Raw genomic sequence first — 26,640 nt, forward strand, 5'->3', positions numbered from 1 at the left:
GGAGGTCAGGCACGCGCCAACATTGTGTTGCTTTTGACGCATCCTGAAGACATTGTTATTTTGAGAGGCCTTCCCTGAGTGACCAGCCATTGTTCATTACGTTCAGAATCTGTTTTTTAATGTTTTAATTGTTTTAATTATGGGGTTTTGTTCTTTTATCTTGTTGTTCACTGCTCTGAAATCTTTGATCTGGAGCAGTATGTATGTATGTATGTATGTATGTAAGTAAGTAAGTAAGTAAGTAAGTAAATGCATGCCAATGAGAGTCAATAGAATGTTCTTCTATCTGATAAGCTAGAAAGTCTAACCCTGAACCACTAAGATCATAAAAACTGATTTGGTAACAGCACTTAACAGCATTACTGGAAACTGGCATGCTGCCAGCAGCAGGCCTCACTCATAAAGTAACTAGTCTCAGTTAGAAATAACCTTTTTACCTCTCCCAGATAACCTTGATAATTGTAACAACATTACATTACAGAACATACGTATGTATACATCTTACACAATATTTTAAACATCTCTACCTCAGGATTTTTAGCGTCTCCACATAGCTTGTAGTCAGGAACTGCAAGCCATTAATCCCACAATTCACTGTGGGCCTAGCTAAGAGTTTTTGAGGGCTGGCTATGTAAATTGGCACTGAGAGAGGAGGAAGTGGACGGAGTCCTGGGTCTTCTTTACAAATGCTCCCTATTCAGTCTTTTAATCAAATCTTGAGCCTGGGCAATATGGTACTAATTAAATAATAACAATTGCAGACATTATTGTCTAAGGCACTCTCAAAACAAGGATTCTAGGAGCACTGGAACTTGCCTTATACTGCATCCATCTACCTCAGTATTGTCTACACTGATGGGCAGTGTTCTCTCTGGCTTCAGACAGTTTTCTCAACTCTGCCTGAAAATGCCACAGATTGAGCCTCGGACCTTTCTGCACGCAAAGCAGGCGCTCTATCACTGACCTGTGGTCCCTCCCCAGGATACAGGCATCTTATGCTCTGCAGTACTATGAGCTTATCAGAATAGGGCGCTGCTAGTCTGCTCTCTGCTGTGCCTCAAAGTCCCAAGCAGAACCAGCCCTTCTGTGAGGCAGGGTGAATCCCCCGCCTCAGGTGGTGGGTCGGGAAGGGCGATGGATCCTGCACACTCCAGCACTGGGAGCGCCATTCGTCACTACGCTGCTGTCATCCTATGCTTCTCAAAGTGAGGAATAGGATGATCAGGTGGCCACCTCTGGGGTGCCCTACTGACCACTCTCCTGCTGCAGCAAATGCTGCAGCAGGGAAGCAGCCGTTATGGCTCTTCTGGGCAGCTGCCACCATCTGCCCTATGCCTCACTCTGAGTAAGTGCGGCTCTTAAAATGGTGTGCCAATACCTCCCCAGAGAACCTATCCAGTAAGTTGCCTCACTCTGGCAATTTGAGCGACTGGCATGGGAACCACCACAAAATGGCTGCCATGGGCGGCGTGGCAAGTCACAAAGGATAAGTAATCTCCCAAAAGACTGAGTATAAGGCAGAGGTTGGGTCTGAATCCCAACACTCTTAACAACGCCTTTGAACCCACAATTTTCAGCAGCAACAGAGACCTATTTCACAGGAGACAAACTCTTTTTCTCTCTCCATACTCTGCCAGGCAACTCACTCCCCACATCTCTTTTTCTCTCATTCTGGATCACCACCTATACATACATATATACACATCCCTCCCTTCTCCTTCTCACTGCAACCACACACAAAAACAGAGAATTTACCTGAATGGCTGCCAGTCACAGAACAAATTAACTATCTTTCGTCTTAAATAAGGAGTAACAAAGCACCTGGTATCGGTGTTTTTTTACCCCAGAACTTTTAAAATCTAGCATTAGTTGGTGGGGTTCTTTGCTGGGAGTCTTATTTTCATTTATTGATGCAATACATCTATTACCTGAAATGTAATTATCCCCATATTTTAAAAAGTCTCTAAATCTGAACCAGCAAATTATTGCAAACTTCATGCAAAGCTCCTCTGTAATAAACTGAGTGAATACATGAGAAAGGTATTATGGTAGATGAACAAGCAGGTTCAGTCAGGGTAGATCTGCTATAGATCATTGTTTTGTTCTAACCTGTCTAATTGACAAATATGAAAAACAAAAACCCAGGAGGTGTTCTATATGTGGCTTTTATTGACCTGAAGGTGGCATTCGAATCAATCCCTCACACAAGATCATAGGAAAAATTAGTCTCTTCAACTACAGATACAAAACTCTTCTTTCAAATTTAAAGTCTATATAATAGCACTTGGCTGAAAGTGTAGTGTACTGCAGATTGACACTTTACAGATTCTGTGCCATCCACAAAAGTGATTAAGCAAGGCTGTATTTTAGCTTCTCTTTTGTTCAGCTCATATGCTAATGATATTGTTGAGCATTTAACATCTTCAGTTTATCACACCCTTAAACTGGCTACAAAAACTATTTCTGTTTTACTATAAGCAGATGATGCTATACTTCTATCCCAGATTAAAGCAGGTCTAAAAAGATTGATGAAGGAACACCTAGTGATGAATTATAGCAAGACAAAAGTAATGGTGTTCTCTAAACAACATAGGCTACATAAATGTTATTGGGATAAACTTCCATTTCAACAAGTTAGAGTTTTTAAGTACCTGGTCATGGTTTTTCAACCATCAGGAGCATGGCTGGCTCAGCAGGAATTAGTTGTGGAAAAGGCTTTGCAGAGTATTAAAATCTGAATGTATTTTCTTTTCTTTTTTACACAAAAGGTCATCATTATATAACTTCAGTGCTTTAAATTTTTAAGGCTATGCCTTTAGCTCAATTGTTTTATGGGATTCAGGTTTGGGTTGATGTCAGTTTAAAACCACTAGATGTTGTACAGTCCAAGTTTCTTAGGCACTTTTTTTTGGTCCCAGGATGTATTTCAAATATCTTCTTGAGACTGGAAGCTGAACTTCCTTCTGTTTCTATGCAGGCCTGCCTCAGAACATTTAACTATTGGCTACAGTTGAGGTTAGCCCCCTTTGGTTTGCTTCCTTTCATTCCGCTTGAGTCCCATAGGAGCAGCTGGTTGAAAGTGATCAATCTCAGAATCTGCTCTTTTGGCCTTTCACCACAACAGTTACTAACTCTTGGTGAAGCAAGAGACTCTTTAAGGCAGCAACTGAACAAAAAAACAATGGTCTGCTGCAAGAAAATTATGTCTTTGGCATGACATTTCCTGCCTAACCCTCCACATCTATCAGCATTGTATTTGCAAGATCTAATGCTCTCCTTTTAAATACAGGAGAGCTTTCCCAAGTCCACAGTTGAATCTACTGCCCTTTGCATCACTTGAGGGTTGTTTCAAGAGAATTCCACTGGGAAATCTTGTATGTCCATGTGGAGATGGCACTGCATCTCTCTCATGTAGTTTTGCTCCTTCTACAGAGATTTGCAGAAAGAATTAATTACCCCCATATTAGGATCTCTCTCAGGGCACTCATCTGATTTTTAACTATCCTTCCTTCTTGCAGACTGAGATAAACATATGACAACAAAGTCCACAAAATGTTTGGTAGCTGCCATTTAACTCAAGTTTACTATGGTACCTTGAATCCTTTTTTTTTTTAATTTAGTTTGGTAATTCAATTTCCTTAGTAGTATTTTATATTTGATATATACTGTGGTTGGTGTAAATAATGTTTTATAATTTTTAGTTTCATTATTTTATTCTGTTGTGTTTCATATATGATGTATTAAGTGCAATTGCTTGTGCTTGATGCAAATAAAATTTATATTCTATTCTCAGCTGCTACCCACAGGCCACCACTGCAGGTGGCCTATGTGTGCATAGGAGCTACCAACTCAGCAGGCATTGTTAGATGACACAAGAGGCCAATAAAGTCCTATAAAGCTGTAGATTCTAGGCAGGTTACTTAGAACATTTCTGCATGAGGCCTTTATTGTGCACTTGGGATTCCTCAGTCACAGTAGTTTATGGGTGCTTTGCACAACATCGTCATCCTGCAGGACCTCTCCTGTGCTTTGCAACCAGTATAGTGATCTTTTTTTCCTAACGAGGAAAGTCTGATATTTCTGTGAATGGCAGCATGAAACCCTGGTATATTTGTGCAATTCCTCTATACAACAGCGCCACCTACTGGTTGTGTAATGAAACACATAGAAAGGCAGAGAACAAAAAAACCAGAAAAAAACTTGTGTAAAGAAGCCGAGCTTAATCCCACAAAGAATTTGGAAGCAGAAGCCTCAGTAAAGTGGTGGGTTAAAAGCCTCATGTAGAAAAACTCTTAGTCTAATCAACTTGTTGATCAGGCACAAACTGAAGTGCCCATCCCCACTCATCTGCTTGATCACCAGACACCAGCTTCCTTCCAATGCTTTTCTACAGTTCATATTCTGCAGACTTAGCTAATGGAAACCCTCAATAAATGTATGCTTCATTCTGTGAACTTCTAAATAGGAGTAATCTTAGTGTGAATCAAAGTGGCCAAATGCCACATGAGCATCACGTGAAGGCATGCAACATCTATGAATTAAAAGTAATGCAATGCAAATTCTAATTAGTTGATACTATCACTAATTAATCTCATAAAGTCTCATGAACTTCAATATGCAAAAAAAAGTCAAAGAAATTAGCGCAAAGTATATAAATTAGAAGATTATGGATCCAAGATTCCTCAGAATATGAAACTAAAAACATGTCCACTGTAACAATTAGTAACCCAGGTTTAGCAATGATTGTAAAGACTAAAATAGTCAGAAGATATAATCTTTCTCCATTGCATCAAAAGACACCCAGCTCTATCTCACTTTTCCATCGGAATCATTAAATTATGCAGGTGCCTGACTGGTGCTTGAAGGCAGTAATGGCTTGGAGGAAGGCCAATAAACTGAAGTAGCATTCCAACAAGATGAAGGTGCTGTGGATTGGTGGTTCCCATGTTGGGGAATTAGGAGTCAGCAATGACTCAGTGCTTGCACAGGAGGAACCTTTCCTTTCTGCTCTGGATGGGGTTACTCCCCCTCTGAAGGAGCAGGTGTGTAGTCTAGGATGGGGGCACTCCTTGATTCTTCCTTGTCATTAGAAGCTAAAGTGGTTGCAGTGGCATGGAGTGTCTGTTTCCAGCTCCAATTGGTCCATCAGCTATAGCTGATTTTGAACAGGGATAGCCTGACCACAGTAAACCACATCCTGGCTACCTCCCAGTTAGACTGTTGTAATGCCCTTTGATCATCTGGCAGGCTTGGCAACTGAGCCTGAGAAACTGCCTATCAAGAGGGAGACCCCTCCTCCATGAATGAATCGGGGAGCAGGAGAAGAGAAAGCACAGCCTCATTGGCAGTTGGATTTGACAACTGGAACTTGTCCATTGGAGAGTAGGCAGTTAACCTGGGAGAGAGAAGGTAGTGTCTTAGCCACTATAATTGTATTATCCTTTAAATGACCCCAGGGTTAGAATTAGTGTAGCTAGGGACTGAGGCAACCTTTATTCTTCCTATTTCTGAGTATTTGTTCTGAATGTTAAACCTTGTTTTCATCTGTAAGTCCTGCCTTCTTGCATATGAATAAGTAAGCTCTACTTTCAATATTTAGTGCATCCTGTGGCATGATTGTTTAAGATTTCTTCCTCACAAACCTTCCCCATGATGCCTTATCCTGACCCTGCTTACTGTCTCCATGTTTCTAAAGATCAAGGATGCTCCACCTAGCCAGGGAAATATAGTAAATTGGGAGTAGGGCTGTATGAAAATTTTGTTCCTTTTCGCAAATCATGCGAACATGTCTTGTTCACAACCTTGAATGTGAGCAGGACTGCAGGACTGTAGGATTACCTACAGGACTTTTTATAAGTTAAAGCTAGCTGGTGCTGTTGTAACTCTGGACCAACCAGGAAGGTGCACCCTTGCCCCAATTATTTTTTTCTGATGAGCTCCTTGCAAACATTTCTGCAAAAACCCTGCATTTTGCAGAACTGAAACCTATTGCAAAATTACAGGACTTTCACAAGCGTCTTATTTATGTGACGTCTTGATAAACCTCCTGTTCTCTCTCTTGCTAGGCAGACTTACCATCAACTGCCTGAATTTTTGACCTTTTGGTTCCAGCAATTTCAGAGAAAATAATTAACCCTTTAACATCCAAACTATATACAAATTTATAAGAGACATTTCTGTTCCTTCATGCTCTGTGTGTGGCTGCCGCTGAAGATGCTTCATAGATTGCAGGTTGTGCAAAGTGCAGCTGTGAGGTCGTTGACTGGTTTGGCAGTTTAAGCCCATATAACAATGGTTCTCAAAGAGTTGCACTGGCTCCCTATTTGTGTCAAGGAATCCAATTCAAAGTTCTGTTTTTGTGTATAAAGCCCTAAATAGCTTTGAACATGGCTACCTAAAGGCAGTGGAGGCTGGTGGCTCTGATTTTGGTGGGGCTATGAATCCACTCTGGGTTTAAATGAGGACCAGCCCGAACTCTAAAGGGGCTATCCAACATGCTGAACTTATTTGTGGGATAGGGTTCAGCACCATGGATAGCTCCTTTAGAGTTCTGGCTGGTTCTGACCGAAACCCAGAATGGATTTACAGCCCCACCAAAATCAGAGCCACCAGCCTCCACTGCCTGAAGGAGTACCTCTCCCCGTATCATGCTGTATCTGAGGTGAGATCTGCTGGGGAGTCCTTTTTTGTTATACCATCACCAACGTCCAGGCTTCTGGGACTCATAGCCTTCTCAGTAGTGGCATCTCGGCTGTGTAACGCCCTCACCCTGGAGGTTAGACTGGTGGCAATATTGGTTGGTTTTCAATGCCAGGTGAAAACAATTCTTTTCTGCCAAGCCTTTTGATTAACTAGTGGGCCTATATACCAGAGCAAGATAGTTGAAGGGCAGTGTGTATTGAATTTGACACTGGCTGACTTTTGTGTATTTCATACTAAAGTTAGAACTTAGCAGGAGTCCATAAATTTTGGCTGACCTTGATAGCCAACCAAATATTTGTGGCTACTAGGACCTTGCCCCTCCCCAGCGGGAGGGGTGTTGTCCCTTACTCTTGCTGTACCTCCAAAATGCAGTGCAAGGTCAGGGAGCTACTCCCTTTGCCAGCTCTGAGCTTGGAGCTGCAAAAAGGAGTGGAGGATGATGTGCAATGCAAATACGAGCCCCGCCGCTCCAGCTCAGAGTTCTGGGAAAGCAGAGGGCCAGCATGCATCCCAAGCTTCCTCCAAACCTTCAGGTTGGGGAGGGGGCACAGATCATCTCCCCTCCACATCTCTATGGTTAAGAGTAAGTCTGGGGCTTGTCACGCATGCCAGGGGCCATCTGCGCGCTTGCTGTGGTGTGGAAAGCAAAACCATAGACCTCTTGAAGAGGTTAGGAAATGAACCTGGGCAAACCCTGTCCTTGGAAAATTAAAATTCTGTGCCAACGAAGTACAAATTCTAACAGACTGAAAGCTGTTGTCTGCAATTTGTATAAACTGTACAAATTTGGCAACTGTACATGATTTCTTCTATTCTGTATCATTTATCTTGCAATTTTGCAATTTTTCATATTATTTCATATGCTGCTAGTCATGGGGCTCCCTGCATCAGGAGAGTGAAGGGGCTATGCAGGGCTCTGAAGCACCTCTGAAGCCCAACCTCCAGAATTTTTACTCAGCCACCTCTTTGAGTCCTGAAATTTCAGTAGAAATTAACCGTCCAATATTCAAGCACATAATTTTAGCCAAGGTGACTAAACCTTGCTAGCTTCTCTGCATCAAGCTGGTGGGAATTTACCCACACTATTTGAAAAGGAATTTAAACAGCAAAGTAATGCCATAGAATAGCTGTGCAAGACAAAACAGGAAAGCCTGCTTTATCTATTTTTTCTCCACTATAAAGAATGTAACTGAGAGGCAAATTCTTCAGTGCATGTCTGTCTTTATAAGGTAGGGGCGGAGAACCTCTTTTAGCCCAAGGGTCAAATTCAATTTCAGAGAAGCTCTTGGAAGCCGCATTCTAGTTATGGGTGGGGCTGAGGGCAAATGCGGTGGAACCAAAAATACAAAAGGTAACAGTTGCACATTTTAGCTTAAAGCTCTTACTGCCTGTAACTAAGCCTTAGAAGAGGAATGGGAAAAACTACACAAAAGCCGGGAAACCATGAAGTAATAGGTGGTTGGGGGAAAGAGGGTGGGGCTAGTGGAAGGAGACGTAGCCATCTGGGAAACCCCAGGAGGGCCGGATTGGACTCTGGGCCTGAGGTTCCCCACCCCTGATATAAGGTATAAGGAGGAGAGAATGGAGATGGGTGCTATATTATTCTAGTATCAATTAGGGCTGTGCACTGCTTCGGCCTGAAGTCGAAATTCTGAGTCGAAGTGGGGCGCTTTGGGCTGCTTCCGAGGTGGGATGGAAGGGGTACGAAGCAGGTCGGGTCGCTCTGAAGTGCTTCGGCACACTTCAGAGCAATCGGGAAGCCCAGCCACACTGCCACTGCCACCACCCAGCGCCCTACCTGGGCCCTCAGGACATGCACTAGCAGCCATCTTCTATTTCCAGAAATAGATCCTGTGCAAATGGCAGCCATCAAGCACGCAACATTAATATAGCATACTTGATGGACACCATTTGTGCAGGATCTATTTCTGGAAATACAGGGAGTCACCATTAAAAAAATACAAATAAATGGCGACTCCCTGGAACAGGAAGATGGCTGCTGGCACGAATCACCGAGGACCCAGGTAAAGAGCTAAGGGATGGGGGGGGGAATTTGAATCCCGCTTCAGCTCCAGAGGCCAAAGTGGGTCGGGGCGGCCCAAATCAGCCCGAATTGGATCAAGCCTACCTTAGAAGGCCCAAAGAGGCCTCCAAGGTGGATTTTGGGGGTCCCTGCACAGCCCTAGTATCAATACATAACATATGCAATTAATATCTCGGATCAGACTCTTAACACAAATTCTGTTATTACTGTTGCTGTATACATATTGTGAAGGGGCCGCGGTGGCTTAGTGGTTAAGACGCTGAACTGCAGACTGGAAGGTCGGCAGGTCAGCAGTTCGAGACCCGAGTGCCGCGTGACGGAGTGAGCTCCCGTCTTCAGTCCCAGCTCCTGCCAACCTAGCAGTTCGAAAGCAAGAAATTGCAAGTAGATAAACAGGTACTGCTTCGGCAGGAAAGGTAGCAGCGTTCCGTGCACCTCGGTGTCCAGTCGTGCCGGCCACATGACCACGGAAGCGTCTTCGGACAGCGCTGGCTCTTCGGCTTAGAAACGGGGATGAGTACCACACCCTAGGGTTGGACACGACTGGCTGGGGACACCCTTTATACATATTGTGAGCATGTTAGAAATAGACACTAAGGAGATAATACTGCGTGAAACTAAAATGAATGAGAGTTGGAAGGAACCTCAAATGGAGTTTTCTTATGTAAACTCTCTGTACCTTATATTCCACTAATTTAGAACGGAAAGCTAAAATGACAGGATTTTCATTGCACATCACTTGTCTCAACACCATCGTTTATATAACTCTTGCAGGCTGTGTCAAGCTGGTTTACCCCCAGGGTCATGAAAGCATTTAATTGCAGTTCTTTTAACAATTCCCTTCTTTTTCATGTGTAATCCATTCAGCGAAATGGTAAACAGAAACGTTAATATGAATCAGTGAAAAAGGTGTCCTATTTTCACTGTAGTGAAATTAATACTAGTTAATTAATATAAGTATATTTCAGAGCCTTCCTAACACTTTGGTGGACACAAATGGGTAAATGGTACAGAACGTCTTACTTCTGCTGTAGAAAGTACACATATTCTGCTCTACCTAAACTCTAGAGAAGATCAGCCCTGTTTAAGCAATAGCCGTAATGCATAAGGGCTAAAAGTGGGGACAGGGCATGGGGCAGGCCTCTTAGTTCCATCCCGAGTGTCCCTATGTGCCCACCTCGATCTTCATGCATTCGGATGAACGTGCTTAGAAGCCTCTGCACAATCAGGAGCCCACATTGAGCAGGCTTCCCAATTGCATGGAGCCTTCTAGGAACATGGGAAGTTGCCCTTACACCACTAGTCCATCTAAGGCCAGGATTGTCAACACTGGCTGGTAGCGGCTCTCCAGTCTTTCACGCAGACTTTCCAGCTCTATCTGGAGATGCTGGGGATGGAACCTTCTATGGCTCTTCCCCTCACCTGAGTGCACACAGAAGCCTGCTTCAGACCTTTGCACTAAATGCACAAAGTCGGAGTGAAGGGGGCAGGGACATTGGGGATGGGTCCAGCAAGTCCACCCCTGCACCCTGTCCCCAGTTTTAGACCTTATGTGTTCAGGCAAATCTCCTGTAGAATCTGGAGTAGATTCTGCAACTGCAACCTACCTCAGGGATTGGCAGGGAAGCCCATCCTCTCCGGATCCAATTTCTCTGTAGCTGGTACAAGCTTGTAACTTATACCTGCCTTCCCTTGTTTATTTTGAAAAAAATGAAGGATTAGTGTCCTTTAGCTTCATTAGGTTCCTTTGTTGGCAGCCTTATATGTATTTATAGCCAGACATGGCAGTATGGCATGGGTATTTATTATCTGGTACCCCTTCCTCCTCTGGCCAGGTCTCAGTGATGCATTCTAATATTGTCCATATGGCTAGTCCCAGTTAGAAGTCTGGCTGCTTTGTTCTGGATAGCTATATTTTATTTTCCAAATAGTTCTTCAAAGGCAGCCCCACATAGAGTGTATTACAGTAGCCTAAACTAGAAGTTACCTATCACAGAGGATTTATTTATTTATTTGGGATATTTCTATACTGCCTTTCTGAAGCCAACCAAAGCGGTTTACAAAAAAAATCAAGATAAAACCAACTCAAATAAAAACATAGTAAAACACTAAAATAACCTTAAAAATGATAACAACAATTTTAAAAGCCAAGTTAAAAAGATGTGTCTTGACCCCCTCCCTGGACACAGAGAGAGTGGGGGCCAGTCACAACTCCAAAGGGAATCTGATCCGAAGTTTGGGATCTACGCAGGAGAAAGACCACAAGTGGGTCTCTGCAAGCAGGGGTGTCCTCATGACCCTATTTCTGGATTGGGGTGTGGTTGTACTACTACATATGAATATTGTTAATGAGAGCAAGAATGGAGAAGAGACATTGTTTGTACATTATAAGCAATGAAGATTTTATACCTATATTATAAATTGATTTTGGCACACACTGATTTAAGCCTCACATATGAAAATGTCCCAGTTCTCATCCAACCACCTCCAGTAGGCAACTGGCCAATGAAACGGAACAGAGGTATCTGGTGGACAAAAGGTGCCATAATCCAGTGCAGGCCATCCCTAACTTTTTAAGCCTCCTGCAGCTGAATCATGTTGCCCCCTTGGGCATACCTTTTATAGCATTCCTCTCGCTATTATCCACAAAACAAGGCTAGTTTTTGTTTACTGCCCCCCGCCCCCAACAGAACAGCCCAGAACAGCCCCTTTATTTAAAACACTGATGAAAAAAACAGTGATGTGATAAGCTACAAAACTTCCATCACATTCTGAAAGGTTCATGGCCTATTGCAGGAGTCCCCAGACTTTCTGGAGCTGTGGGCACACTTGAGAAACTGCTGTGGGCACCACCGTAAAATGGCTCCCATGGAGGATGTGGTGAGTCACATAATGGCTGCAGTGGGGGCCTGGCTAGTCAAGAGGTGGGGGTGGGGGAGAAATAGCAAGACTAGAGGCTGGGCAGGGGAAATAGAAAGAGTTGCTTCCTGGCCTGCCCAGTCTTCTTCCTTCCACACATACCTTTTCCGCTTGCTCTCTCCACACCAACCTCTAGCCTTGCTATTACTCACCCCAACCCCTTTCTTCACTATTTCTGTCCCTTCCCCACCCCAAGCCATTTTCTCTCTCTCCCTAGCCTTGCTCTTTCTCTCCCACTCACCCCTTCATCTTTCCATTTCTCTCCCTTCCTTGCCCCTTTGACTTGCTTTCTCTTCCTGCCTGCTGATCAGCAGTAGGTTCAGGAACAGGAAGGAGAACCTGCCACCTTAAGGTTTTTCCATTTTTTTTATTTAAAGCAATTTTTTTTGAAGGGGGCAGGGAGTGAAGAGCTTTGCGGGTGCTGCACGGGGGACCCCTGGCCTATTGCATCACTCCCATTTAGTCATGCAAGATGGGTGGATTTGGTTCATCAGCCATTGGTGTTCTGTGCCATTCTGTTGTCCCAAATGGCTCCTAGGTGTCAAGGGTACAATAAAAGTACAATACTGGAAGGGTTTCAGTTCTTGAATATTGTTCTCTCAAGGCAAGGGTCTCTCTAACACATCCCATTGTTTTTGGCATCATTCCTTTTTTATATATAAAGGGACCATTCCAGGCTGTTCCATTCCGGCTTTTATACCATCCCTGTCGCATTGCATAAGAAGTACCGAAGCCGCAGTTCAAACATGTGCTCGAGAACAATCGGATTCCTTCACTGCCAGGAAGCAGCCGGTAACGAAAGCTGATCGGACCCACCAGGTCTGGCGGAGGGGGATGAACTAGCTTTAATTCCACCTCCCATCCCTCACACCGCCTTGCAGCAGCAGTAAAGCCTTTACGTTTACGGGCGAGTTCGCGATTCCCCGTTTCCCTCGCTGACTCAGCAGTGAGTATCATCGAAGAAACGCAGCCCTGTTTGAGCAACTTTCTGAAGGAAGCCCCTCACTTCTTCTCCGAGTCCCCCTGGTGTTGTTCCGGATACGTGTGCCTTGTGGCGCCCTACGGGTTTTTCTAACCCTCCCGGGCTCTCCCTTGTCCGGAGAGATCCCCAGTTAGCCGCTAGAACCCGGCGTCGCCCCGACTGAGTCTTCGCTGGACCTCCCTCTCGCCTCGCGGGAAGGGAGCTCGGCGCCTCAACCCGCTCCGCCTGGGCGCTGAGCAGCTCCCCGGGCTGTCGCGTATCTGCCCAGCGGCGGCTCCCTCTGGGCTCCACCTTTGCAAGCTCCGCCCGCCTGCCCGCGAGAGCCAAACAGGTACTGGAGCGTCTCCGCTGCCAGCGCCCATGTGCACAGGCAGAACCTGCTCGCCTGAGGCAGCGCCGGAGGAGGAGGCCCCAAACTCTTCCGACCATGGCAAGCCTGGTTCCTCTGATCCAAGCGGGCAGCAAAAAGGAAAGAAACGTGAGTACCCCACAAGGGTGCTGCTGGACCGGTACAGGAACGGAGGCAGAGCCACGCTGATCCGCGCTCCACGTGGCTTTTCCGCAGCGCGGTCGTGTGCGCTTGTTTACTCGGAAGTGAACTCCTGCAGCGCTCAGTGGGCTTGCTCCCTAGTAAACGGCGTACGATGGCAGCTACCAGCGTGGCGTTCGCCTTTCCCCAACGGGGCGTTGAAAGCTCAGGGCCGGCGGGGCGAGTGGCGGTCCAGGTGGTTATGTGGCGACGCAGTTCGAGTGCCAGTCTGTCCTCGAGAAGAGGGCCAGGATTCAAATTCTGATCTGGGACCTCTTCTCCCTAATCTTTGATGAATGGGGAGGGGGCGGCTCTGTGTAATGACTGGGTAGCGAGAGAAATGCACTTTGTACCTGCTCAGGGACGTTCACTTCTGTCCTTGCTTCATATCTTTCGGAAGTGACAGGGTTGATCCTGGCACAAAATAGTAAGCTCTGTAAACGAAACGCGAACACAGTTCTCCCAGGCAAGACCCGCTGAGCTGAACAAAAGTTCTTGAGCGGCTCTCATTCATTTCACCCAGGCTGGTCTGGAGACCTCTCCGCTGAATTGTGTCCAAAGTGTATGGGGATTCTTCCTCTTTCTTTTCCATTCAGATAGAAATGTGAGCAGGGTGGCACTGTTCTGATTCTCGCAGAGTGTGGACTCCTTTCCTTTTGAGAGAGCTTTGGCTCAACAGCTGTTGGACTGTAGAGCTAAAAATACTGCCTAATACAGAGTCTTACCCAAGGAGAAAAACTGTACGGAAATGAGCTGGGTTATTATTAGCCATATCAGAAGGGGCAAGGAGAGACAAAGTATAAACACAGCATGCCGAGGAAGTTCTCTGCTCTCCCCTTGAGTTTTAACCTTTACCCATATCTCCCATGCAGCCTTTGAGGGGAGGAGGGGTGTAGCTCAGTGGCAAAGCACCTGCTTTGCATGCAGAAGATCCCAGGTCCCATCCCTGGCATCTCCAGGTAGGACTAGGAAAGAATCCTGCCTGAAACCTTGGAGAGCTCTTGCCAGTCAGTGTTGACAGTACTGGGCTAGATGGACCAATGGGCTGATTCATCGTCAGGCATCTTCCAACGTTCTTAATAGTTTAGTTTCATCCCCACCTGAAATGAAACCAAGCACATGTAAACTGCAGTTAATCACACGAATCCCTTGCTTACGGTTACCTCTCCCATGCCAGCCTAAGACATTTTGCTGTTTGATGGAAAGCCAAAATGATCTCCCAGCCCCAGCCAACACTTTAAAAAGTCTGGCTGCACCATTCAGACACCACTTTCTGCCTTCATTTATCCCTGCCCCCTTCACAGTGCCACTGGATGCAGGTTGTTTCACCCTGTTTAATGGCAGGGCCAGCCGGGACTTCTTCCATCTTTCGCGCCCCTCCACTTCATTTGTAAATGCTTTTGGTAGGGACCTGCCTTGGCTTATTTTACGCTGAAGTGCCATATATATGATGCTGTTAGTATAGCCATACTAGCCATAAAATCAGCATAACCTACGTGAACAAGAACAGCATCATAAAATCTTCACCCACAAAATCTTGGGAGAAATGGTACAGCATAGCTAGTAGCTAAGAGCGTGAGCTGGGAAGTCCTCAGTTCATACCTTGTATAAGCAATAAACTTGTTAGGCAGGCTTACATAAGCCCGCTATTCTCTGGGCCTCCCCGCCTGCTCTGCATACCGTGCCACAGCTGCAGTGGGAGCCTCCCGGGAATTCCAGACCTCTTCCCTGAATACTCAACTTTTATTCTAAAAGAGGTAAGTCCCTAACCCTTTTATTTGTGGAGATACAAAAAAAAAAAGTTATATTCTACCCTATTGCTCAGGGTTAAGTAAACATGTTCCTGCCTTGCATGTTTTGGGCAATGAGTGCAAAGGAATTCGAATAACTGACAAGTACTAGGCCCTATTTTTACATTTGAGAAAATTACATTTTAGTTTATGTATATTTAATACATAAATATTAAGGGCACAATCCTATGCATGGTTAGACACAAAAAAATCTTACAGCTCCCAGCATACCCCAGTCGGCTTGGCTGTCTAAACTTGCATAGCGAGGCCCGTAGTTCTAGCTATGGGCCTGGTCTCCCTATGGAGATAATAATAATAATAGCAGCTTACCTTACAAGGTTATTATAAGGGTTTCTGAGATAATTGATGTGTCCAAAGAGTGCTTTGGACACTCTTATTTACATATTATCTCTAGGCCCATTTCAGTTTGGCTTCAGGCCTGGATTTGGTCATAGAATCATAAGATCATAGAGCTAGGAGGGACCATCGAGATAATCTAGTCCAACCCCTTGTGCAATGCAGGACAGACAATGCAAGATGCAACTATAGCATCCCTGACAGATGGCCATCCAGCCTTTGCTAACTATCTCCAGCAAAGGAGAGCCCACTGCCTCCTAAGGCAGTCAGCTCTACTGTCGAACACTGAAGTTTCTCCTAATGTTTAGCTGAAATCTGCCTCCCTGCAATTTCCATCCATTGGCTCTACATCTGTCCTCTATTCCTGCATTGTCATCAGTATGTAGATGGCATGCAGCTCACTCAGTGATGATCTGAACTAGTGTCTAGGGGCAATAATGGGCAGGACGAAGCCTAGCAAAGTGAAGCTTAATGTAGACAAGACATCTACTCATGTTTTGAAACTGGAAACCTAGATAGTTGTCTTTTTATGGCATAACTTAACTCTGTGAAGTATATAATGCTACTACTGCTATTTAAGTTAAATTACCCCCAAAATAGATTCTGTAATGGTAGCAAAGAGCAGTGCAATTAAGGGTGTTGTAGCACTTGCATAGGCCTCTGCATGCCTTCTTACAGTGAATTGGTTCATAGCACTTTTCCAGAATTTGGCCAAGAATTGTCCACTTTGGTTGCCATTGACATCCACCTTTCCTCTCTCAAGCCTAGTCTACATGTCTTGGTAACCATTTTAATTCTCTTTGAGATACCTTTCCCTATACATGTCCTCCCTGATAGGTTACATGCATTGAATTCAGTTTATGCCAACTATCACCCAGTCACTAATGCCCCTTTTCTAGGCAAGGTGCTTGAGAGGGTGGTGTAGTGGCTAGGGTGCTGGACTGGGAGTCGGGAGATCCGGGTTCTGGTCCCTACTTGGCCATGGAAGCTCACTGGGTGATTTGGGGCCAGTCACAGACTCTCAGCCCAACCTACCTCATTGCTGTGAGGATAAAATGGAGAGGAGGATTATATATGCCGCCTTGAGTTCCTTGAGGAGGAAAAAAGGTGGGATATAAATGTAATAAATAATAATTCCTGAATCAGGAATTATTGTTATTCCTGATTTTTAAATATGTTCAGCGGTATATAAACCAAATAAATAAATAAATAAAGTGGTGTAATAGTAAATGCAGGCGTTCGTTGTTAAGTGTGACAGTCCCCCAAACTTGCCCCCACGAAGAGTCCAAAAATGCAGGCAGCTGTGTTGATCCATATCAGCAAACCAGTTCTAGCAGTTTTCATCTCTATTTAGGATTCTCCTTGTCACAAAGGGAGCGTGTCTGGAATAGGGATGTCAGAGAAATCCATATCGGGGGCGGGGGGGGTTAAGTCCTCTGAGCTTTTGGCAGCTCAGCCCCCCGAACTCCGGCTGGCTTGTCTGTGAGCTGGCCTGACTTGACCTGCGGAAATCAGGCCAGCTGACTGACTTCCGCGGCCAGGTGCACCCCCTCACACTCTCCTTGCAGATGCTGACACTGGCAAGGAGAGCGCGAGGGGCGTGGGCCGCCAGCAGGGGGAACTTTTCCCTCTTTTGCAGAACTGCATTTTTCCGCAAATTACAGCAGTTCCACAAAAGAGGGGAAAGTTCCCAGATTTCAGAAACAAAGGCAAGCGGAGCAGAGGCAGGGGGACTTCACGGGAATCCAACAGGCCCTAAAAGGACATCCCTAGTCTGGAAAATGCAAATGCCATTTTCTCTGTCAGGTATTCAGATGCTGTCTATGAAATCAAAATGGTACCTGATCAGATTGGCTAGTGAGAGCCCCTGAGGGGAAGCCCACGAATCCAACCTTGCCTACTGGTGGTGGTTGGATTGTCTTTTCTTTGGTTGCTAAACTAGAGTCATTAAGAGCCATCAAGCATAGGAGCAACCCTCATCTGCATATATCTTCCTTTGTGAGTAACTTTGCTGGAGCCCTCTGCAAGCATACCCTCTATGAATAATCCCCAGAGAATCTTCATTCCAGCTCTGCCAGATTGCAATCTCCACGGCTAAGCACTGCCTAGGCTCAGTCTATGCCAGAGTGACTACCAGAGGAGGACCCAGCACGCGGAGCTTGTTCCATTCTTGTTAGACCCTTGTCCCAGTCAGCTTTATTTATCCTTCCTCCCCTTCTCCCTTGGTCCTCTCCCTTCTCCATGTTTGTTATTTTGAGCCCTTAGTATAGTCAGGACAGGGGACATGGCTGAGAGACCCTCTTTCCAGAACAGATCTCCAACCCATTCAGGTCAGTCAAAGCCTGACTAAGCAGAAGGCATCGTAATCCAAGCAACCCTCTCCCTGAAGAATGGTCTTGTGCCTGCTGTGAGTGCTGAGACATGGTAATATCTGCACTAGATTCTTAATCTTTCTGTCCTTCAAACTTTATTTTCTGCTGCTATCCAGTTGGGATGGCTGCCTGCTACCAAGTCACCATACTTCGAGTTGCCCCATTGCACGCAGGCCTCCCTGGATCCCCTGTAGTCACTAGAGCTAATTCCCCATTCTATTTGCGTCTCTATTATGCTCTCGTTGTCTTGCTGCAGGCCCAAAGTAATGTTTCTTTGATTATTTTGACTGAAGAAAACTAAGAGCTTTACAGCGGTCTATCTCCTTCTCATCCTACTTAATAAGTGTTTCCTTTTTCTTTACAAGCAAAGGTGTGGGAAAAACTTCTATCTTGGTTAAAATGTATTAGTTCCACCAAGGGCCAGATAAATATTGCTTTGGAAGACAGGTTTGTTCAGGGTGGAATTCCCACTATGTTCAACTGACTTATTCCTAAGTTTGGGCACATAAGATTGCAGGCTTTAGTTCTTGCTCAGAACAAGCTGGGAGAACTGGCAGAACAAGCCATATCGATTCTTTATGTCTGCTTCTGCAAGGCTTATTAACTTATCTGAACATTTTTTTAAAGCCCACACCCACCTTTCCCAGGTTTGACCAGGGATGCAAGGGGACAAGAGAACAGTGTTCTGGGACAAGAGGTTCTGGATGAAGAGAATCAAAATCACATTCTATAACTAATGTGCAAGTCTGAAACCAGGAACTCTGAGGCTGTATTAATGCTCGAGAGTGGATTAGAGTATACAAATGTGAGCAGACAGGTTTCTATGCTCCCTAGCTACCTATCAAGGGAAAGTTCTGTATTTTTATTTAATTAAATACATTTTATACCACCTTTCAATCAACTGGTTCCCACGGTGGCTTACAGCAGAGACAGTTCAGAAGCTGTGGTGTGCCTTTAAGTTGAACAACTGTGGCAGCTGGTGTGAACTGAGGAAGGTTCTACACCAGCCTGCCCTAAGCTGGTGCCCTCCAGATATGTTGGGGCCCCAGCCAGTGGACAGGAAGCCCTCACTAAGTTCCACCAGGATTTCAGTAACTTTCACACCACCTTGAGCCTGTACTTTGAGCAGTCCATGCAAACCCAAATGTCCCCATATCTACCATGGAAACACAATTACAGGACCTTAAATGTCACCCACAGCAGTAAGGGTTTATTCACTTGTTCATCTTTCAATATGATATATGCCTTTTTCTGTCAGCAGTATCCTTTTGCATTCTACAGAGGCCAGTCTCTATGAAAAGAATAAATGGACACAAACCTGCCATCTGAAATGGCAATATTCAAAAACCAGTGGAAGAACACTTCAGCCTCTCAGGACACTGACCTTAAAGTGGCCACTGTGGAAAAAGAAACTTCAAATGTAAATTAGAGCTAGAGTCTGTTGCGTTAGAATTCATCAACAGGTTCAATTCTGTCTCCAGAGGCTTGAATTGGGATAAAGGATTTTTTATCATGCTAAAATTCTCTTACCTAGTGCCAGGATATTTGTGTTAGCAGCAGCAGCAGCTGTGCTGTGCCTTAACAGCTTCAAAAATTCAGTGATTATTAACAATCACTGTTAATAATGTGATTGTCACTAGCAGAACCTCCTGCATTTAATTTCCTTCTAGCCTCAGTTTAGAATTCTCTCCCCACCCCACACAGTATATGTACCTGAAATTCTTGATGACAGTCCATGCACTTGATGAAGTGGGCTATAACCCATGAACATTTATGCCAGAATAAATGTGTTAGTCTTTAAGGTGCCACAAGGCTCTTGGTGTTTTCCCATTTGTATTGCTGCAAGCAGTACTCAAAGGGTATGCCAAGTATCCTTTACTGTACAATGTCAATACTTTACTTTTCTTTTCAGGACTGGTCTGCTAGTCTTGTTGTTGCTTCTTTGGCTGGAGCCTTTGGATCTTCCTTCCTCTATGGTTACAATCTTTCTGTAGTGAATGCTCCAACAGTGGTGAGTGAATAAAAGTCTTAAAACCTAAATCCAGTTTAGCTCAATCTGGTGTAAACTCCCTTGCTATATTCATGATAATTTTTTGTCTTGCTTACTTTGTACAAGAGCAAATAAGTTTTCAGAACTAAATGTACATGTCTTGTTAAAGGTGTTTTAGAAGTTTGCGTCTTTTAGATAGATAGATAGATAGATAGATAGATAGATAGATAGATGCTTTCAAGTCTGTGATTTTTTTGGAATTAAATAACCTAGTCCAGTAGAGGGCGATGTAAGCATAACACTTCACATGTTAAAAGAGTAAGTAGCCATTAAATATTAGTAACCTCATGTTTAAATATTACTCATTAAATATTACTAAACCTCATGTTTAGTTGATCTGACCTTTCCTAAACTTAGACAAGCTTTTACAGCTTTATGATTTCAGACCATGCTGACAGCAGTATTCAATGGCAGATACCATCGGATCCCTTGTGACCAATGACTATGTATTTGTGGATCCTCAGAAATTGAAGATCTGGTCCACTCTCTGTGGGTGTGTCCTTTATATGTATTATCATGTTCCAAATTTCATGGGAATATTGTATCCAGGTTGCAATCTGAATATGTCTTAAGAAATACATGCTACCTGCTGTCTGATCAAGATAGTCGTGTGACCCAGCAGGTAGTGCTTTTTGCCTTAACAGCTTCAAAAATGCGTGGTAAACCTCTAATTGCCATTGTGGTTAACTGTAAATATGCTTCTTTCTTGTAAAGGCCTAGGTGTATTTTACTTCAGATTTACTGAGCTCTCTTTTTAATTGTTTAAATTACTCCATTGTTTTCTGCTATACATTTTGTAATGTTGTAGAGGTTTTATTCATGGTCTTTGGCTTGCAAATAAGTAACTGGACTGGAATATTAGTGCGGGGTGGGGGTGCGAATGGTATTCCTTTGAGACCTCCTTCACAGGCTCCCCAAGAGCTGTTTCTCCATGGTGCTATTCCACATGACTAATATCTATCTATGGAGAGAGAGGGAGGGAGAGATGAATGCTGTGGCCATATGGACCAGGCTGATCTTCTGGGACAGGACTGGCTCCAGGTTTTCTAGGGCCCTTGGGATCTTCTGGTCCCCCACAAAAACCCAACACTCTGATACTGCCAACTGCAGCTGCAATTCCTCCTCCTTAACCCCTTTCATTCTGACAGAGGGCGGGTGATGGTTGCTCCTTTCCACCCTCATTGCTGTCCTGATTGCTCACCTGGTGATGGCTACTAGAGTGCTTCTATGGGAAAGCAAGCAGTGGGGGCAAGGAGCAGTAGCCACTCCACATGCCCCTTTGTGCTGGGGGGTGGCTGCTCCTAACAGCACTTGTTTGACAGCTTAACTTGTTGTTAACAGCACTCATCTAAGTGAGTGGGCAAGGGAAAGGCGGTGGCAGCTACCTCAGCAGGGGCAGGCAGCACCTACTGCCTCCTGGTGTGTGGCCCCCCTGCCCCCATGCTGCTGAAATTTACAGCAGCAAGAAAAACAAATTAAGTGGGGGGAAGGGCATATTTAGCTTGAAAAACGCTGGGCTTTTTTGCCACCCCAAATTCAGTGATGAGACAGTGGCAGGAGTGCAGCCCATAGAGTGGATTGGGGTGGGGGTTGGAGGGGTCCCTGGACCCCTTGAACCTGTCCACTCCTGAACTACAGTCACCCAGAGGGAGAGACAAGTCTTGTCATTCTCCTCTATATGGATAGTGGGCCTGAAGGGGCCCAATCCCCAAGGATGGCCTTATTCTGCCACCACTAAGTAAAAGGGGCCTGATGGTGGTGGCTTTGACTGTGTCATGGCAGGTCAGAAGTCAGCATTGGGCCCTCCCAGGGTGCTGAGTCTTTGATGTAGTGACTGGATTGGCATCTTTCACTGCTGTTCTTAATAGGGTTGTTGTCAGCATGCTGGCCTGAGATTAGTGGGGATCAACAGTATTGTCGTGGATGTGAGTGTGGCTAATGGTGCTGCTCCATTCTGTGCTTTTTGGTGTAGTGTTCTTTTCTCATCGACTTCTGTGCTGGGAGAGTATAGGGTGCTCGTGAATTTATGCTAATATTGTGGCAGTGTAAGTGGCCTGCCATGGGATTGCCTGGTAATTGTCCCAAACCTTAGGATTGCCTGGTTAACAAAGTTGTGCAAAAAGATCTCAGGACTGCAGCACAGCATGTTGGGTCCAAACAGCAATTGCTGCTGTTTTTATCTACCAGTGTGAAAGTTACCCTGAAAATAAAAAATAAAAAGCAAACAAATGCAGTGGATCAGCTTCTAGTCTAGGAGCCCTAAGATTGCTTCTAAGCCAGGGAGACTCAGAAAAATATTAGTTATTTGGGTTATCAGGTATTTAGGTTAAGTAATGTATGCAAGAATATCCTGTTGAAATTTCCTTTAACTGTCTTCCAGTACATACTGCTCTCAGGCTTGCAACAGCTGCTTAGACTCTCAGTTGTTCCATTAACTTACCATTTGGAAAGCAAACAGGACCGATAGAAGAACTAGTACAGATAATTCCCTTTGCATGACCTACTAAACAATGTTAGCACTAGGGTTAGTAAAGCTTAGCAAAGTTATTGGTGCTCATGACTTTCTAAGATGGGTCACATTAATGTTCCTTCACCCACTGGAGCGATACAACAGGGGAATACTTAAGATTAAAAGGATATTTAAAGGATTCAGAATTAAATGAAACCTCAGAAGGTTGGAAAATGGCATTGCATCACTTGTCACTGTTGATGTTACAGTTTCTAACCAATAGTGCCTCTGACACTTGTTCTACAAAGCTCTTACCATTGCAATTGATACACCATGCTGGGACATGTGTATGTGTGTGATGAGTTGCATTTCCCCAGGAACAAAGTATTGTGCTTTGAGTGCTAGAAAAATATAATACATCTGCAACAGAAATGCAAATTTCAGGAAAAAGAACACACAACAACTGATTAACGAAAACAGAATAATTATACTATGAAACAGCCTAGAAAGACCCTAAGGGAAATTGTGGTATTACACTGTATCATAGGAAATAAGGATACATTTTACTTCCAAGACAGCAATAGGGACGTGATTTACTGTAGCTGCTGATATGACAACTGAAAATTGCATATTCACTGTTCCACAGAAGTGTCCTGAACAAGCAGCAGATTTATTACTATTGTCAGCTTTGTGGGGGGAAAACCAGTGACTAGAAGTGCAATCCATTTCACAGTTAACACTATTGCACATGCAATGCAAAAGTTCAGATCTGCAGTATACCGCAAAGGCAGAGGGTCACCAATCTTTTTGAGCCAGTGGAGACATTTGGAATTTCGAGAGAGGGTCATGGGTGCTGCCACAAAATGGCTTCCATGGTGGGCATGACCATTCACAAAACACCAATTTCCAGAAAGCAAACTGGTGAGGCAAAAGTAAAAGTTACTTCCCCAAGAACCTAATTGCAAGGCAGAGGTAGGGTTTGAGTCTCAAATGCCAAATCACATATTTGCCCCAGCAAAGCACAACAAAATACTCATTTCATAGAAGGGAAAATGGTGATGCTCAGAGAAATACACCCAACCAAAACAGACGCCACACCAAAAACAGAGAACAGTTAACACCCCCCCATCTAAGCCCTCCTGCCCTGGCAAATGGTGTGCATGCACACAGTGCAAGCAAAACCCAGCCTTGCTCCCCACCACTCTCTGTCAGGGATAGCTGGGTGCACTTCAAAGTCCTGCATTGCAAAAAAACCCAAAAACCCTACCTGCTTTTGAGGACAAGTGCCCCAAACATGGAATGCCAAAATCAAGGAAGATGGATGAGGGTGGATGAGGTTGAAGAAACTGATGCTTGATCTAGACAAGCCAGAGGTGGGCCTGGTCAGTCCAAAGGCAGGTCAGGGAACAGGGACTCCACCTGTGTTGGATGAGGTTGCACTCCCCTCCTAAATCCAGGAGTACATCTTGGGTGCACTGCTGCATTCAGCCCCGAGCAGCAGTGGTTAGGAGTATGTTTGCACAGCTAAGTTTTGTGCATAAGTTCCTGGAGATGTCAGATCTGACCATTATGACACATGCTTTAGTTACATCCTGTTTGGACAATTGTAATTGTCATGGGCTTTACATGGGAAGGCCTTCCGAACAGTGTTGGAAAACTTCAGCTGACCCAGAATGTTGCGGCCATACTATTGACTGGGGCCAGGTGTAAGAAGACATGACTCCCTTGTTACAAGAGTTTACTGGCAGTGGCTACTGGTCCGTTTACAATTCAAAGTGCTGGTTATGACCCTATAAAGCCCTATCTGGCTTGGGAGCAGGCTACCTGAAAGACCACATTCTCCCATATGAACTTGCCTGGGGGTTCAGATTCTCGGGAGGGGCCGGTCTCTTGGCCCCTCTGTTATTAGAGCCACATCTGGCAGGAACGCAAGAGAGGGCCTTCTTGGTAGCCACTCCCAGGCTTTGGGACTCTCTGCCAAGGGAGGCCAGGCTAGCTCCATCTCTGTTATCCTTCCACTGGCAGGCAAAGACATTTTTATTGAGGCTAGGTTTTGGCATTTAAGGGCACAGTCCTATGGGGATGGCCGTAAGCCTCCGAACTCAGAGGCTTACGGCCATCCAATGCAGAACAGGAGCAGCAGCAGAGGCGATCTTCGCCTCTGGGCTCCTCCCACTCTGTATTTCAGCTAGACAGGCTTTTTTGCCTATTTACCTGAAGCTTCAGGGAGGGGGAGGGAAGGAGGCCGGAGGATTCCTCAGAAACCGGCCTCCTCAGTCCTCTCCCTGCCCACGGGAATGCCCCCTTTACCTCCTCCCTGAGGTTGCTGTTGCAACCTCAGAGAAGCAGCTGGTGCAGTTCTCTCCCGGCCAGCTGCAAGGGGGGGGGGCTCATACTCCTGGGCCCAAGGTCAGAGTGCTGACTCCAACCTCAGATCCAGGAATCTGAACTATCCTATGCCCCCCCTCCCCGACCCTGTTTAGGAGCCATAGGATTGGTCTCTAAGCTGATTTGCTGCTGAATTGGTTTTTCAGTCTGATGGGTGGTATTGTTTCTTTCTTACTGATGTGTTTTTATTTGTCTTTTATTTTTATTTCTGTTTCATTTGATGTCTTTTTATTGGATGTTTTTTAATTGGTGATTTTAATGTTTTAAGTATAATGTTGATATTTTTTCTGTATTCTGTTAGCTGCTTGAGCTGTTATAGTGGAAAGATGCAATATAAATTTAATTAAATAAATAATAAGTTGAAGTATTTGGGCAAGTTGTTTACACCCCTAAAGAGCAATACATCAAGGAAAGCAGCATGGTAGTAATGTAGCATGATATCTGGAAACAAACTAATAGCAGAGTTCTTCAGATGAAAATCAATCAATAGCACTACATCATAGCAATTAAAACTAAAACGGTACAGCTTTTACAGAAGAAATATGGTAGGTAATATATGCATAGTTGTTTCAGATAGTCAAACATAGCATCGTTTGTTATTCCACTGGAATGCTGAAATTAGTCATGGTGGAGTTGTATTTATCACACACCTTTGACCCTATTAGGTGCACTTTGCTCAGTGATGAAATCCATTACATGCCTCAGCAATTTATCCAGTAGGCATTGGCAGTATGTTTATTCAGAGATGGCCTAAGCCTCTCTTTTTTCGAATTAAAAGCAAATGTCTGCATTCCATTTTGCCCCTTTAGAGGTTTAAAAACAGGGAATTGCTGCAATTTAACTAGCCATAAGCCAGCCTCTAAACAGGTAGTTTAGAGGTAGTTCCCTCTAATAGCAAACACAGGTGTTTGAGTGCCTATCAGTTGGAAGTGAAATGGGGCCACCCAAAAATGCATGTTCAAAGTATGCAGAAGTATGCATATAAATTAAAAGAAAAATTATGTTTTTTAAAACTCCCAAAACTGTCTGACAAGAGCTTGTAGCTTTCAGGAGGTATCAGTTGGGATACCTCCTGGAAGGGAGAGTGAAGAAGGAATTAGCCTGCTTAAGCCCCTAATAGCTTATAATAACTGTCATAATTGTCATGTAAAGAAGATTAGGGCTGGTGGATGCTTGCTGTGAAGTCTTAAGATGCTTGCTTCATAAACTAATCAGGGATGATTCAGGAGAAACAAAAGTGGAAAGGACTCCTTTCCCACTCGCCAGACACCTCCCCCCACTATTTAATTATAAAATGTTCATGTTCAGGGTTGGCCCCATTCTGAGCCTTGCAGCGTTGTAGGAAGCTGCCTTATACCAGAAGCTGCTCTTTGTCCATCTAGCCCAGCGCTGTCTACTTAGCCAGCAGTTCTCCATGGTCACAGGCAGAGTCCCTTTTACATCACCCACTATCTGATCCTTTAGCACAGCAGAAATCTTTTCAGGATCTTGATCTGTCATGGATGCTGTGACTTGGATTCCTGCATTGAGCAGGGGGTTGGACTTGATGGCCTTGTAGGCCCCTTCCAACCCTACTATTATATGATTCTGTTGTTGTTTATTCGTTCAGTCGCTTCCGACTCTTCGTGACTTCATGGACCAGCCCACGCCAGAGCTTCCTGTTGGCCATTGCCACCCCTAGCTCCCACAAGGTCCATTTTGACCATCTTCCGACCTGGGAGTCCCATCTTCCAATGGTATACTGACATATCTCTGGTTGTACTGATCCATTTAGTTTTCATGGCAAGAATACTGGGGTGGGTTGCTGTTTCCTTCCCCATCTATGATTCTGTAATATATTTAAAAATGGAATAAAGGTCATTTAGTGCAGGAGACGTCCTGGAGGTTAATGGCATCATCTAAAGGGCCCACAAGCTTCCTCGAGTGAGCAATCTCAAAAGCAGGATAAAAGCTCTGTGTGAAGAAGCCCTTTGTCTCAGGTCCGTCTAGCAGCAGATGTGGTGCCAGTTTAGAAGTGAAATTGGGCCACCTACAAATATAAGGTGATGGTTTCTGCAT

At 44.7% G+C, this 26,640-nt stretch overlaps 1 protein-coding gene across 10 annotated transcripts in view; it reads left to right on the forward strand.

Annotated features, from left to right (window-relative positions):
* The window catches only part of SLC2A9 (solute carrier family 2 member 9), a 128,800-nt gene that overhangs the window by 14,330 nt on the left and 87,830 nt on the right, over positions 1-26,640 (forward strand). For 6 of the 10 annotated variants that reach the window (XM_084857122.1, XM_084857118.1, XM_084857114.1 and 3 more), the window contains exon 3: positions 19,608-19,706. In XM_084857122.1, coding sequence (XP_084713248.1) covers positions 19,608-19,706 — 99 coding nt within the window. Of the gene's footprint in view, positions 1-12,329; positions 13,126-19,607; positions 19,707-26,640 lie in introns of those variants that run through there. The other 4 variants (XM_084857124.1, XM_084857119.1, XM_084857123.1 and 1 more) reach the window with 2 other exon arrangements.

The sequence above is a fragment of the Heloderma suspectum genome, chromosome 5 (genome assembly GCF_057233095.1).
Source record: "Heloderma suspectum isolate Gila_16-S chromosome 5, 16-S_ref, whole genome shotgun sequence".
NCBI lineage: Eukaryota > Metazoa > Chordata > Lepidosauria > Squamata > Helodermatidae > Heloderma > Heloderma suspectum.